The 14019-nt window shown below is 52.6% G+C and overlaps 2 protein-coding genes across 3 annotated transcripts; both read left to right on the top strand.

The window, feature by feature from the left end:
• Positions 1–927: 927 nt before the first annotated feature.
• CLDN19 (claudin 19) lies at positions 928–4878 on the top strand. 2 transcript variants are annotated; one of them, XM_071767092.1, is made up of 5 exons: positions 928–1281; positions 2260–2424; positions 2557–2644; positions 3072–3218; positions 4528–4878. In XM_071767092.1, the coding sequence occupies exons 1-5, from the start codon at positions 1059–1061 to the stop codon at positions 4574–4576; spliced, it is 672 nt and encodes a 223-aa protein (XP_071623193.1). In that variant the 5' UTR covers positions 928–1058; the 3' UTR covers positions 4577–4878. The 2 variants fall into 2 exon arrangements, with proteins under 2 accessions (XP_071623193.1, XP_071623194.1); XM_071767093.1 differs by having other exon boundaries at positions 3982–4878.
• Positions 4879–7550: 2672 nt separating this feature from the next.
• LOC139806831 (claudin-16-like) lies at positions 7551–12943 on the top strand. Its single transcript, XM_071766982.1, has 6 exons — positions 7551–7780; positions 9511–9632; positions 10108–10210; positions 11312–11476; positions 11912–12103; positions 12609–12943. The coding sequence occupies exons 2-6, from the start codon at positions 9519–9521 to the stop codon at positions 12698–12700; spliced, it is 666 nt and encodes a 221-aa protein (XP_071623083.1). The 5' UTR covers positions 7551–7780; positions 9511–9518; the 3' UTR covers positions 12701–12943.
• The last annotated feature ends 1076 nt before the right edge of the window (positions 12944–14019 follow it).

Here is a 14019-nt window from a genome sequence, read left to right as displayed (position 1 = left end):
GTGATGCTGCCTTCAATGCCAGCTCTTGTTGGGGCCATGGGGATGTGCCAGGATTCCCCCAACCTCCTGCAGGGAAAAAAGGTCAGGCTGGGAAGGGGGGCAAAATCCCCTTCCCTGCTCCTAGGCTGAATTCCTGGAGCTAATCCTAGAGTCTCTGCAGCTGGAAACCTGTCCTTGTCCCCCCCATCAGCAGTGCAATGGGTTAGAGGTGGGGTAGGGGCTCACCTCCTCCCTGCCTCCCCTGGGCACCCCCCTTTTCCTCCACTGTCACTTGGGGTGTCCCCATCTCCCTCAAGACCCAAACACCCCCCACGCTTCCAATAGTCCCTTCAAGACCCAGTTCTTCCTCCAGCATGCAAATCCCCCACTCTGGCCCCAAATCACTCTGCCCCAGATCCAAAACTTCCTCTCCCTCACCCCCCATCCCCAAATATTTCCCCATAAACGCAAATCTTTGCCTCTTCAGGCCCCAAATCCCACACCCTTCCCCCCAGCACCCTGCTCCTTTTCCCCCAACACCACCCTAGATCTTCCCCCTCTCAGGCCCCAAATCTCCCACCCAGGACCCCAATCTCCATACCCAGGACCCCAATCCCCCCTCCCTGTGTAATCCAATTACACAGACACACACACACACACAGCCCAATCCCTCCTTAGCCCCCAAACACCCCACCCAGGCCCCACATCCCCTCCCCAGGCCACAAACCCACCCACGCCTGGATCCCAAATTCCCCCCTCGGAACACAAATTCCTCCCTCAGAACACGAATTCCTCCCTCAGAACCCAAACTCCCCCCTCACAACACAAATTCCACCCCCCACCCCCAAGCCCTAAATTCCACCCCCCCACATCTCCCACGCGGGACCCAAATCATCACGCACCCCCCGACGGTCACAGCACCCAACTCCCGCACCTCTTTCCTCCCCCCCCGTGCTCCCACCCACCCACCCCTTAGGGGCCAATTCCCCCTCCCGGGACCCCCCCCTGCACCTCCTCTGGGGCGGGGCCGGGCCGAACCGGGCCGGGTGCGGGGCAGCGGTTCCCGGCGTGAGGCGGCGATGGGCGGCGGGGTGCGGGAGCTGGCGGGGTACGTGGCGGGGCTGGGCGGGTGGGTGTCGGCGCTGGCCGCGGCCGTGCTGCCGCAGTGGAGGCAGAGCTCGTACGCGGGGGACGCCATCATCACGGCCGTGGGACTCCACGAGGGACTGTGGATGAGCTGCGCTGCACAGAGCACCGGGCAGGTCCAGTGCCGCCTGCACGACTCGCTCCTCTCCCTCGACGGTGGGTACGGGGAGGGGGATGAGGGGGGAAGGGGTCATTGGGACGAGTCCCGCATCTTCCCCTGGGGCAGAGTTCCCGGCTCAGCTCCCCGGGGGGTTTCGAACCGCCCCTTGCCCCCTGCGGGTCTGAGCCCCTCTGGGTCTGAGCCCGTCTGGGTCTGAACCCCTCCGGATGGGTCTGAGCCCGCGATGAGGTTGATTCCACCGCCCTAGCCCCTTGGGTCTGAGTCCCCCGTGGGTCTGAGCCAGCCTCTTGTGGGGCTGAGCCCCTCCAGCCATCGGACACCCCCCAGCAGCTCCTCCAGGTCCCGGTGCCCCCGTGGGGTCTTAGCTCTCCTCGTCCAGAGCCCTCTGAGGGTCTGAGCCCTTCTTGCACTCCCCGAGCCAGGGGTCTGAGAGCCCCTAACTCACCTGAGCCCCCTCGAAAGGGTCTGAGCCCCCCCCTCTCCCCTTTCCCACCCCACTGATCTGAGCTGCAATGTGAATCCAAGCCTCTCCCCTCTTCTCCTGTGTCTGAGCCCTCCCTGACCAACCCCTGCCGGGTCTGGATCCCTCTTGTCTCCGTTGCTTTGAGTCCCTTTGTGTGTCTGAGACCCACCCTGGCCCCCACAGCTTTTGTCTCCAGGGTAGGCACCACCTTTATGGATCTGCAGTGCCCCACGGGGACATCTTAAAACCCCGGGGTCATCACCCAGGTGGCATTTGGGGACTGTGGTGTGGCTGCAGGCAGGGCAGTTCCCATCCTGTATCTCTGGTGAGGATGAGCGTGGTTTGAGGATGAGCTGAGGTTTGGGGATCTGTTCCCTGAGCTGAGCTGAGGTCTCCCCAGCAGTGTGGGGATCCCACCAGTGACACAGGAGCCAGGCAGCCAGGACAGGGTTAAGGACAAGTTCATCCCCAGGGCAGGACAAGGTGACCTTGCTTTGGGAGAGAGAGGCTGGCTCTGCTGGCTAGCAGCTTTTCTTCCCACCCCTTACAGTTCACATCCAGACCTCCCGGGCTCTCATGGTGATTTCTCTGCTCCTGGGCTTCTTTGGGATCATTGTCAGCGTGGTGGGCATGAAATGCACCAAAGTTGGTGAGGAGGATCCTGTTACCAAGAGCCGCATCGCTGTTGCTGGTGGGATCCTCTTCGTCCTCTGTGGTAAGGCAGCTCCAGCCCTTGCACCTCTCATATAAAAGACCTCGAACACCTTCTAAAAAAAAAAAAAAAATAGGTGAGGAGCTGATTTGGTGGTGGACTGGGTGTTGCTGATGTTTAATGTTTGGTGTCCAGGTCTGTGCACATTGGCTGCTGTGTCCTTGTATGCAACACAGGTGACTTATGAGTTCTTCAGAGAGAGCACTGTCCCCATCAACGCCAGGTAAGAGCCCAGCTCAGGGGATGCTCTTTATCTGAATCCCAGCTTGTCCCTGTGCCTCCTGCAGGACCTTCTCTTGCCCGTTTTGGCAACTCGTGGGGTTGTGGGCAGATGTGCCAAGCTTGGGACCTGCAGCTCCTGACAGCTGCCACATTGCAGGAGGTCTTCCCAGTGTAAAAGCTTGAGCTGGTACCACAGCCATCTCTGCTCTGGGAGACAGTAAGAGCACTTGCATGGGTTTTCAGCCCAAGGGATGGTGGAAGCTTAGGGAAGATCTGGGCAGCATGAAAGATGGGTAATGAAAGAGAGAAGAGCCCCAACACCCACCTTGATGTCACCCATCAGGGCTTGGAGCACCCCTGTGCCCATCTCACTTTGCACTTCTGCCTTTCCTGCCCACCCTGATGCTGCCTCCTCTCTCTCTCTGCAGGTATGAGTTTGGCTCAGCTCTCTTTATTGGCTGGGGGGCTGCCAGCCTCACCATGCTGGGGGGAGCCCTCCTGTGCTGCTCCTGCCCCACCAAGGACCGACAAGGCCACCAGTACTACCAGCAGTCACAGCCCCCCACGGCTCGGGAGTACGTTTGATCCCACCCCCCCTGCATCCCAACACCCCTCTCTTCTCCTAAAACCTGGCAACACCCTGGCACCCCCACACTGCGTGGTCCCTGGATGCCCCGGGAGACCTTCCCTCTCCTCATCATCTTCCAAGCTCCAGGGCCATTTGCAGCACCATCCTCTAAAAGCAGGGGGGTCGGAGGGGGTCACAGCTCCCATATCCATCATTGCCAGGATCCTTCTAGCCAGAGGGATTGTCCCCCCGGGGTGGCAGGGCCACCTCTGCCTGTCCCACAGGTGCTGGAGGGTGCAGGCAGCAGCAGGGAGGTGCCAGTTCCTGGGGGTGCTGCACAGGGGGGCTTTGTGCTGTCACCCCCTCACCTTTGCATCCTGCAGCCCTATTTTGGGGAGCAAGAGGGAGGTGAAGCCTACGCTTGGTGTTCCCCTGATGGCCACCAGACCCAGCCTGTGCCCTGCTTTTGATGTGCAAATGCCCCCCCCCCACACCTCACTGCTACCCAAAAGAATTTTTATTATTATTATTGTTATTGTTAAGTCTTGATTAGAGCAGATGAGGAATTAGAAACCACCTGGCTGCTGGAGCTCCAGCTGAGCTCTGCCAGCTCCAGTCTGCCCTGGGCTTATTTCTCACCAGGTGTGGTCAGAAAGAATGCAGCCTTGTCAAGGAGGAGAACACATTGGGCATGAGAGAACATTGGGTAAATGAAAGCAGGCAAAAAGGGGGCTCTGAACACAGAAATGTTTTCATTTCTGCTATTTCAGGTAGCAGATGGACAGACCTGTGAATTTTGGTGCCTCCTGCTGTGTGCAAATTCCACTTCCCTGCCTGCTCCCCTCCTTCCCCCCATGGGATCCCCCAGAGCAGGCAGGGAAATCTTCAAATACCAACCTGCTAATTGTCTCCTTTTGTAACTCATCTTGATCACTACTAACTGCTCTTCAAACACCAGAAAACCTATTTCATCTCTATCCCCCCATAAACCTCCCCATATCTCCATCTCTTTATCCATGTTGCATGTGCTGTGTCAGATAACATGCAGGAAAAAAAAAAAAAAACCCTGGAAATGATCCAGAGAGTTTGATTACCAAAATTTTATTATTATTTTATATTATATTATAATCCCAACTAGCTGCAGTAGCTGATTTTCAACTTTTCTTTAGCTTAACTTTACTATTTTATATTTTATTTTATTCCCATGTACTGTTTCGGGTCCTGCTCCATGCTGGAGGAGAAGCAATGCTATTTTTGGCCAGATTTCTCTCTCTCTGATGTGGGACTAACAACCCTCTCTCTCTTTTAAATTGCAGACCCCCTGTAAAAATATCTTCACCCATCAGGGGAGAGCAGTGCTTTTAGTCTGCCTTCACCCAGCTTGGGTGGCTGAACCCAACGCCTGGGGGTCCCCTCCAAAAAAATGCACACCAAAAGCTACTGCAGTGAGGATTGAAAAGGAAAACTCATGCTTTAAAAAAAGAATCAATCAGTCACAAGGTATTTTTCTGCCAGAAGAAAGTTTTTATGATTTTAATATAAAGTTGCCTTAACTTTTCTACAGTGTGAGAATGGGACCGGTCGGGATTTTTAAATGCATTTTCTTTCTGATTGTTTGTACTAAAAATTGTGACTCAGTGGTATTAAAATATTTCTGATCATGGGAATTTTTATAAAATTGTCTCTTTGTTCTCTCCCCTCCCAGTTCTGGGCCAGTCTCTTGCAAGTGGCTCCTTATCTGGGCCAAAGCAGCTTCTGCATCGTGCTCTGGGCAGGAGATTCCCCCCCACACTGCCTGGGTTTTGCCCTCCTGGGTATCTTGAGTCTTCTGCTAAGTGTTTGTTCTGAAAAGAGGGGATGTGGCCTTAAAAATTGCTTGGTTTAAGGCAAAGCCCAGCTGTCCAAAGCAGCAGGGTAGCACCCAGCAGCTGGTCCCTGCAGCAGGTCCATCAGCCGGGCTCTTCCCAGCAGCATCCTCCCTTTATTGCTGATCTTATGGATAAAAGAAAAGATCTTTTTATCTCCCATTTTCTATTAATCCAGAGCTGGCTTGTGCCTAATTAGGCACTTTGCTTGCATAAAGTCCTTTTTGCTTTCCCTGCAGAGTGGCAGGACCCACCCCACAACCCCCCCATGCTGTGCCTGGGTTTTCCTGGGGGTTCTGATACCTTCACATCCTCATCCTGCCCATGGCACCTGGCCCACAAATACACCCCATCCCCACCCCACCCCCAGAAACAGGGATTTGGGGTCCTCTGGGACGATCCCCCATGTGATCTCTATGGGTGACCCAAGGGTGTCCCATCCCTCCTCCAGAAACAGGGATTTGGGGTCCTCTGGGATGCCCGTGGGATCTCTATGGGTGACCCAAGGGCATCTGGGGATGGACACATGGGCTGGAAGCACAACAAAGAAAAGGGGGGGTGGGAAAAGTAGCTGAGTGGCACTAAAATGTTCATAAAGGCCCCCAGTGTCCTCGGGACAATCCCTTGTGTGTTGTGCACAAACTGGGCAAACTGGGATGGAATATGGGACCGGGATGCTGAGCTCCCTGGGAAATGGGGGATCTGCCTCACATCCAGCCTAAAGCATGGCTTGTCCTGACCCCCAGAACACTTCTTTTATTTAATAACATCAGTGCCAGGGACAATATTTAGTTTTCTGGTCATATCTCTTGCTTGGATAGAAACCCCTGCAAAATAATGCTCATTTTTGAATGGGCAGAAATGAGGGAAAAAGGAAAATAACCCCAGAGATGCCACAATTTAAGCAAATCTCCCCAAACTGCCACAGCAGTTCCATGTGAATAACAGAGCAGAGGAATAAAATGGCCTTTTTTTTTTTTTTTCTGTAAAAATCTAATAAATAAAAATAACTTAAGAATCCATTTCAACACCCATTGTTATATTTAGCTTGAAGATGTTTCTGAAGCAGAGCAACCCACAGCTGGGCCACAGGCAGAGGCTTTTCTCATGCCTCTGAGCTGTGATTTTACTCAGTGGTGCTTCCACTCTTTTTTTTATTTGATTTTTTTATTCATTTTTATTCATTTTGATTTGTTGGCCCCCCAGCACCTACAGAGCCCTCTCCAGCTCTGTGAGATGGTCCCATCAACAGAAACATCTTCATTTCTTTTCCTTTTTTTTTTTTCCTTCAAACAGAAAGATCTTGGTCTCTTGTCAGCATAATTCTAGAGGGACACAAGATTGGATTTTCACCTTCATTAACCATGGAAATTATCTTAATTATTTAACAACAGGTAGATCTGCCCCTCTGTCTGCATTTTTCAAATCCCTTTCAGAGGTTCCAACTGAAAATTGACAAGGCAGATTAGTTTGATATAAATTCACTGTTTAGAGAAGAAATAAAAAAAAAAAAAAACCCCAAACAAAACCCCATTTAATGGGCATTACCAGGGCATGCAGCTGCAGGTTTGTGTTTCTTGGGGCCACAGCACCAGAATTTCATGTCATGGATGCCCAGGTACCACAAATTATTGAGATTTAAAATGATGGGAAATAAAAGTGCACTAATCCTCCTGGAGATTTTCAGAACTCATGTGCTGAAATTCTGGGAAAAGAGGAGAACCCAAAACAAAGCCCCTGCAACCACAGAGCACTCGGGGCCTCTGCTCTGTGGGGGTGAAGCTGGAGGAGCTGCCAAGCCCCTGGGGCTCTGCCAAGCCCTCACTGCCCTGAGCTGCAGAGGATTATCCTCAGGGAAAGAAAAAAAACAAAAAACCCCAAACCAAGCCTAAAAAAAACCCCAAGTGCATCTTGTCAGCACAACCTGAGATGGAAATAGAGAGGGGTTTGCTGTGGGTGCAGAGAGGGCCCAGGGATGCTCCAAGGATGCACAACACGATGCTGAGCCAGAAAGCAACAGCAAAAACCATGTATTTTTTTTTCCAAATAGTGAGGAATCAGGGAACAAAGCTGCAGGCAGCTGGGGTACAACTTCCCAAGGTCACAGAAACCTCCTTCCAGGCTGGCCCCATCACCCCTGCACTGGGGATCCTTTGTTTTCCACTTACTGGGAAAAATGAAAAGGGTTTGATCATTGCCTGCCTGGCCAAAGGGTTTTAATTCTCCTCCTCACATTCTTATTTCTTTCTCCAGTCCCCTCCACACCTCTGGGTCTCTTCTACCAGTCCTGGGGACCCAACATATCTTAGGCCACTCACCCTTTGGCAGTAATTAAAAGTTCTAATTAAAAAACATGGAATACTCACCCGGGACACAGAGTCTGCCACCTGAGGAATGTTCACAGTGGGTTCCCACAGGTCTCCCCACGTGATATTTTTTTGGGAGGCTCAGTTCCCAACCTTTTACAGCTCGAACTGCAGGGATGCCCAGCACTCTGTGGAGCACAAAGCCCAGCTGACAAGCCTTGAAAAAACCCTTAAATAGCCCAGCAGAGGCACCAGCAGGCTCCCCATTGTCCCTGTTTCACCAGGTGGGTCAGAACCACAGCCCAGCACCACCTGGAAAACTTCAAGATCCCACAGCCCTTCATGACACAGAACTTCTGCCATCTTCCCACCCAAGCCAGGATGAGCCTGCACTGAAGGTAACCCCCACCCCAAACCCCTTTTTATTTTTGAGCAGGGTTCATATCTGGGGTTGGCCAGAGTTAAGGATTTCTTTCCTTCTTTCCTTCCTTCCTTCTTTCTTTCTTTCTTTCTTTCTTTCCTTCTTTCCTTCTTTCCTTCTTTCCTTCTTTCCTTCTTTCCTTCTTTCTTTCTTTCCTTCTTTCCTTCTTTCCTTCTTTCTTTCCTTCTTTCTCTCTTTCCTTCCTTCTTTCCTTCCTTCTTTCTTTCTCTCTTTCTCTCTTTCTTTCTTCTTTCTTTCTCTCTCTCTCTCTTTCCTTCTTTCTCTCTCTCTTTCCTTCTTTCTTTCTTTCCTTCTTTCCTTCTTTCCTTCTTTCCTTCTTTCCTTCTTTCTTTCCTTCTTTCCTTCTCTCTCTCTCTCTTTCCTTCTTTCCTGCTTTCCTTCTTTCTTTCCTTTCTTTTCTTTTTTTTTCTTTCCTTGCTCATACAACTCCAATGGCTGAACAGATTTTCTTCAAAGTCTCCACACCAGCCAGGGTCCCATGGAAAACAACAACAAAAAAAAAAAGGTTCTATAAGAATTAGCTCAGAAGGGAGTCTGGAAAATTATAAACCACTGTAAACTGGGGGCTGAGAGGCTGCCTGCTAACAATGGGCATTCTCAGATGGGAATGCTGGAAGAGGGGGGCAAGTTGGTCCCACTGCTCCCAGTAACATCCCAGGGGCTGTGGTGGTAGCTCTGGAACACTAGGAAAGTCCTTCCCACTTCTGTGGCACAGGGGAACCTCTGGCATGCCAGTGTGGGCATGAAGGGCACAGACTCTCCTGCAGTCATCACCCCCCCATAATTAACCCTCTCAGCTCAGACACTCAGCTGGACTCATTAATTGGCCTCCTCGTGGGAACTTTTTTGCCCCAAGGGCTGTCCTGATGGTTGCAATTTGAGGTGCTAAAGTGTTTGCTGTCTTGGGGAGCAAAAGAGCAAAGCAGAATTTGTAGCCAGGCTGTGGAGATACCTGTTTGAGTCCTCTGTTTGATACCCTGGGCATGGCTCCTCTCTCTGCAAAGAAAATGAAAAAATGCTCTCTGAAAAAAAATGCTCTCCTCCTCTCTGGTCTTTGGGAAGCCCTGGCAGGACTCAGGAACACTCACACCAAGCTCAGAGCATCCTCCATCCACCTCCAGGATGGGAGCTGCTTTCTTTGGGCTTGCTGTTTGAAATGAGGAAACCTTCATGGAACGTTTTCTTGTGCTGGAGCTTTCAGCCCTTCATTGCTTTCCTGGAGGGAGAGAAAAGGCAAGAGAAGTCAGTTTATATTCCCACCACATCACACGGCTGCAGAGGCACCTGGAACTCTTCAGCTCATGAGGAAACAGGTCCAGCTCCCAGGCTTCAGCAGCAGCAGAGTTTTGGCAGCAGGTGCCACAGTTCTTGGTTAGCAATGGGCAAGCCCTGGTGGTTATCAGCTCCAGAGCTGTCTGTCTGGAAGGAAGGACACCTGGAGAGTAGCCTGACCTTGTAGGACTGCTCTGCAAACGTGGTGTAGCCCTGAGAGCCCCATCACCCTGCAAACCTGGTTGCCCAACCTCTCCTAAAAGCATCAGAGCGTTTGGGCAGCACTGAGAACCACGAGACGGGGCCCAGGTCACTCGTGGGGACACAGAGGCACGGGTGGCACTTTGTCCTCAGTGGTTCAAGCAGCTGGGGGGTGGGCAGACAGAGGTGTCAGATGTCTCTGTGCCCCCACAGGTGAGCCCATGGGTGCAGCCCTGCAGATGACAGCGTTTGGTCTTGCTCTCCTTGCAACCCTCTTCTTGCTCCTTGCCACGAGCACTGACTGCTGGATGGTGAATGTTGATGACAGCCTGGAGGTGAGCAGAGGCACCTGGGTGGCACTGAGTCTCCCATGGCTGGGAGAGGGGAAAAGGGGAGACAAATCCATGGCTTTCTGCCTGAGCTGGAGCAGGATTAGAGAGAGATGGAAATATGGGAGCAGAAGGAGGGGACAGAGAGCAAGGCTTGGGTAGAGAGCCAGCAGGATGTGTCCAGCTGTCCTGGTGAGAGCCTGGAGCTCTGCCCTGCTGGGATACCCCTGGGGAGCTTTGTGGAGCTTTTTGCTTCTTTCTTTCTTTTCCTTTCTTTCCTTTCTTTCCTTTCTTCCCTTTCTTCCCCTTCTTCCCCTTCTTCCCTTTCTTTCTTTCCTTTCTTTCTTTCCCTTTCTTTCCCTTTCTTTCCCTTTCTTTCCCTTTCTTTCCCTTTCTTTCCCTTTCTTTCCCTTTCTTTCCCTTTCTTTCCCTTTCTTTCCCTTTCTTTCCCTTTCTTTCCCTTTCTTTCTCACTTTTCCAGGTAAGTCACAAGTGCCGGGGGCTTTGGAGGGAGTGTGTTACCAACATGCAAGATGGGGTCAGGACCTGTGACCAGTATGACTCCATTTTGGCTGAACATCCAGGTAAGATGCCATGGCCTGGAGGCATTTTTTAAGTTCACAGCTGAGTTTTCCCTCTCACCTTTTTTTGGAGAAGCTGACCTGCAGTGGGAGGGCTGGATTTCCCCCCTTGGCAGGGGGGAGATCCAGGGCTTCTCTGGGTCTCTGGCCCATTTAGCTCAGCCTGGACAACAACACAGGGCTCAGCCAGACCTGCTGTGGGGTCAGCAAGCAGAAGGGAGGCCGTGGGGCTGTGCCATTTCACAGCAAATGTTTTGGCACACAGAGCCCTGGCAGTGCCCACATGGTGGGATTTGCAACCCTGCTCAGGTTGTGTGCAGGAGTGAGGATCCTCTGGGCAAGGACTTGTGTCCTGAGCTCACAGAGTTGTACCCTGGCATGGAGATTCCAGGCCTTGCAGAGAACTCTTGTCTGGGGTGATGAACCCAGAACTCTTGTCTGGGGTGATGAGCCCAGAACTCTTGTCTGGGGTGATGAAATGGGACAGAACAGATCCAGGCAGCTGAGACAGGAGCAAGGAGCCAGCATGGACTGAGCGGGGCTGTTGTGCTGCTCTGGGGAAAAAGGTTTGTAGGGAGAAGTCAGGATGCCCACAGCTGGGGATGTGAACCCTGCCAGCTCCCTGAGGTTTAACCAGTTCAAAACATCAGCTCCACAACTTGGAGGAAAAAACAGGCAGACTGGACAGCAGCATCTTCTACCTAAGCCTGTGCAGGAAGGTCTCAAGAAGGATCTCACTCCAGGTGCTCATTGGGTGCACCTCAACACTTCTGTTTCTTGAGCTTGTCAATAAATTATACAAATTGGCTTATTAAGTTCTGCTGAGCCTGGTTCCAGGTGAGCCCGACAAGCACCTTTCCTACAGCACATGGCAGGCTTGGGGCTGGTGGCTCCCAGCGTGGGCATCTCCTAGGACATTCCCACTGCTGTGCTGGGTGACTCCAGCAGGGACACAGGCAGCACTTTGGGAGAGTGAAGCCCAAAAGGCCGAATAAACTGTTTAGAGACAAAGTTTTGAGTCTTTAAACAGCAAGTGGGGAGACCAGTTCCTCTGACAACTTTCCTTTCTGTTTTGTTTTGTTTTCTTTGTTTTCCCCTGTCCAGTGAAGATCGTGGTGACACGGACCCTGCTGATCACAGCTGACCTCCTGGCTGGCCTGGCTTTGGCTGTGTTGATGCTGGGGCTTGACTGCATCAAATTCCTGAGGGAAGAGCCTCGAGTCAAACTGCAGATGTGCTATGGGGCTGGTGGCATCCTGGGCATCGGGAGTGCGTGGCTGGGAGTGCTGGAGGACAAAGGGACCTCGTGTCCCGTGGGGAGGGGGTGCTGGGGGTGGGGATACCCCCTCAGGAGGGCTCAGGGAACATGAGAGGGTGTGTGGGTCTTTCTTAACCAGCCCCTTTCTGTAGTGAAATGAGGCAACCAGGTGCCACTAATTGGCAGGTAGTGGGCATGAGCTTGTGTTAAGCCCACCTGGGCCTGATTAGGGCAGGACCCTACTGCCCATGAGCAGGATTAGGGGGCCAATAAAGGCAATTAGTGGCACCTGGTTGCCTCATTTCACTACACCTTTCCTCCTAGGCATCCTGGGCCTCGTGTCCCGTGGGGAGGGGGTGCTGGGGGTGGGGATACCCCCTCAGGAGGTCTCGGGGAGCATGAGAGGGGTTGTATGGGTCTTTCTTAACCAGCCCCTTTCCTCCTAGGCATCCTGGGCCTCGTGGGCTCCGTGTGGTATGCAGTGGATGTCTACATGGAGAGGGCAATGCTGATGTCACACAACATATTCCTGGGGGTCCACTATGACTTTGGGTGGTCGTGCTGGCTGGGGATGGCTGGTTCCACAGGCTGCTTCATGGCATCTGTCCTGCTGACCTGCTGCCTCTATGCCTCTGCAGGTCAGTCCCACCCCATCACACCCTGAGCAGCTTTTTTGGCCCTGAGGGGTGAAAGAGCAGCTGAGAGGCTGCAGGTACTTAGGGCAAGGTCCAAAGCAAGAGGAAACCCTTCCCAGCTGCTTCTGCACCTCAGCTGGGTGATGCCAGGCAGGACTGTGCTGAGTGGGGACCCCCCCAAGGGCATGGAGGGGGTGCAGAAATGCTCCATCCACATCTGTGGGACCTGGAGGTCCTGGTGAAGGTGCTGAGTTCCATCCAAAGCAGTGGCCACGCTGGAGCTGCATCACTGGGACCAGCCAAAGCCTGAGCCAGTAGCCACAGGGATGTGCCAGGGGAAATAAATCTGGCTGTGGGGTGACCAGGGATGTGGGGCAGGTGGTGCCTCACCAGACATCCCCAGCCCTGGTCCCAGGGGGTAGAAGTTGATCATACAGCACTATTTGGTGAGGTTAACTTCTCCATGGCTGTTGTTCACCATGACAGAACCCACACTCTTTCCTGGCAGCCCCCAGCAGCTCCTGGCAGCCCCAGAGGCTTCCCCAGCCCCAGGGCAGAACGGGCACCAGCAAGATGTATGCCATGGACTCCCGGGTGTGATGGATGGGCAGCAACACCTCCACACCTCCAGCTGCTCTGGAAAACCATCCCTCCCCTGTCTGACCCCCGTTAAAGCACCAACACCTGGACTGGGACCTCACTGCAGCTGCCTTAAGGCTCTGATTGTAGGGTCTGCTCCAGCAAGGGGCTGCAAAAAAGGAAGGGTGCTGCAGAAGTCACCCATGGAGAAGGGTTTCTTCCCACATCCATCCAGGTTTCATGAAAATAACCCCCAGAAAGGCACTGCTTTAAGAAAAGATGCCCTGGGGAACCTGTTGGGACACTGAGAGAGAAGGAGTTCTCCTGGAATTGCTCAGCTGCTGCTTTGGGGTGTGCAGTGTCCAGCTTTTCCTGCACGGAGCAACACTGGCTCCACGTGGCTGGTGGCCCTGGTCACCCCCACACCAGCCCTGCCCAAAGGAGCCCCTGAGCTCCTCAGGAAGGTGGCAGCACGGGGTTTGCAGTCAAAACCTGGATAAAGCTGGCAGCCCCAAAGAGGGGTTGATCTGGGCAATCCCTGGAGGAACCTGGCACGAGGTGGGCAGTCAGACTGAAGCCTGAGCACAGCTCCCCTTTCAAGCCCCTGGGAGATGGGAATTTGGTTTTCCAAAGGGAATTATCAACAACCTTCACTTGCAAACTGTGATAAAACCAAACAAAACTCCCAAACTGCCACCACCCCCTGCTCCTCCCGTTCCTGAATGATGCTTTTGTCCTTATTCCCTCACTTCCCACCCAAAGGTCAGCACAGAAATCCCATCAGCACAGGGAAGTTGGCAGAGCTGAGATGGGCTCCATACCCCTAAAAGGCAGCAGATCAGTTTCCCAGGCTGAGCACAGGCAGTCCCTGCTCAGAAAGGTGCAGCAAGAGACCTGCAGGAGCACTTTTGGAGCCCAGGCAGCCTGCAAAGCTACACCCCAAAACCAGAAGTTTTAGGGGTCTTCCCAAACCATCTGTTCCCACAGAAGATGAGGACATCATTTCTACTCTCACTTGGAAGCTGGAAGGCAGCAACCCTGTCACTTTATTGCAGCTATGCAAAAACACCACTATTTCCAGGCTGCAGGATACAGCAAGCCTGTCACCATCCTTCTGAAATTATTACTTTTTTTTTTGTATAAAAGCTCCTAACATTTCCCCTAGGATCTAATAATAAATAAATAAAATACTCCATCACTACAGCCACATGACAGAAACCCACTGTTCCTTGTCCTAAGTGACTTCAAACTAGAACACAGGGAGAGAACATGAGGAGAAAACTCCCCTCAATATGAGGAGAAACTTTTTTACCGTGAGGATGAGGGAATCTCCCTCATCT

The sequence above is a fragment of the Heliangelus exortis genome, chromosome 23 (genome assembly GCF_036169615.1).
Source record: "Heliangelus exortis chromosome 23, bHelExo1.hap1, whole genome shotgun sequence".
NCBI lineage: Eukaryota > Metazoa > Chordata > Aves > Apodiformes > Trochilidae > Heliangelus > Heliangelus exortis.
This window is presented reverse-complemented; position numbering and strand designations above follow the sequence as displayed.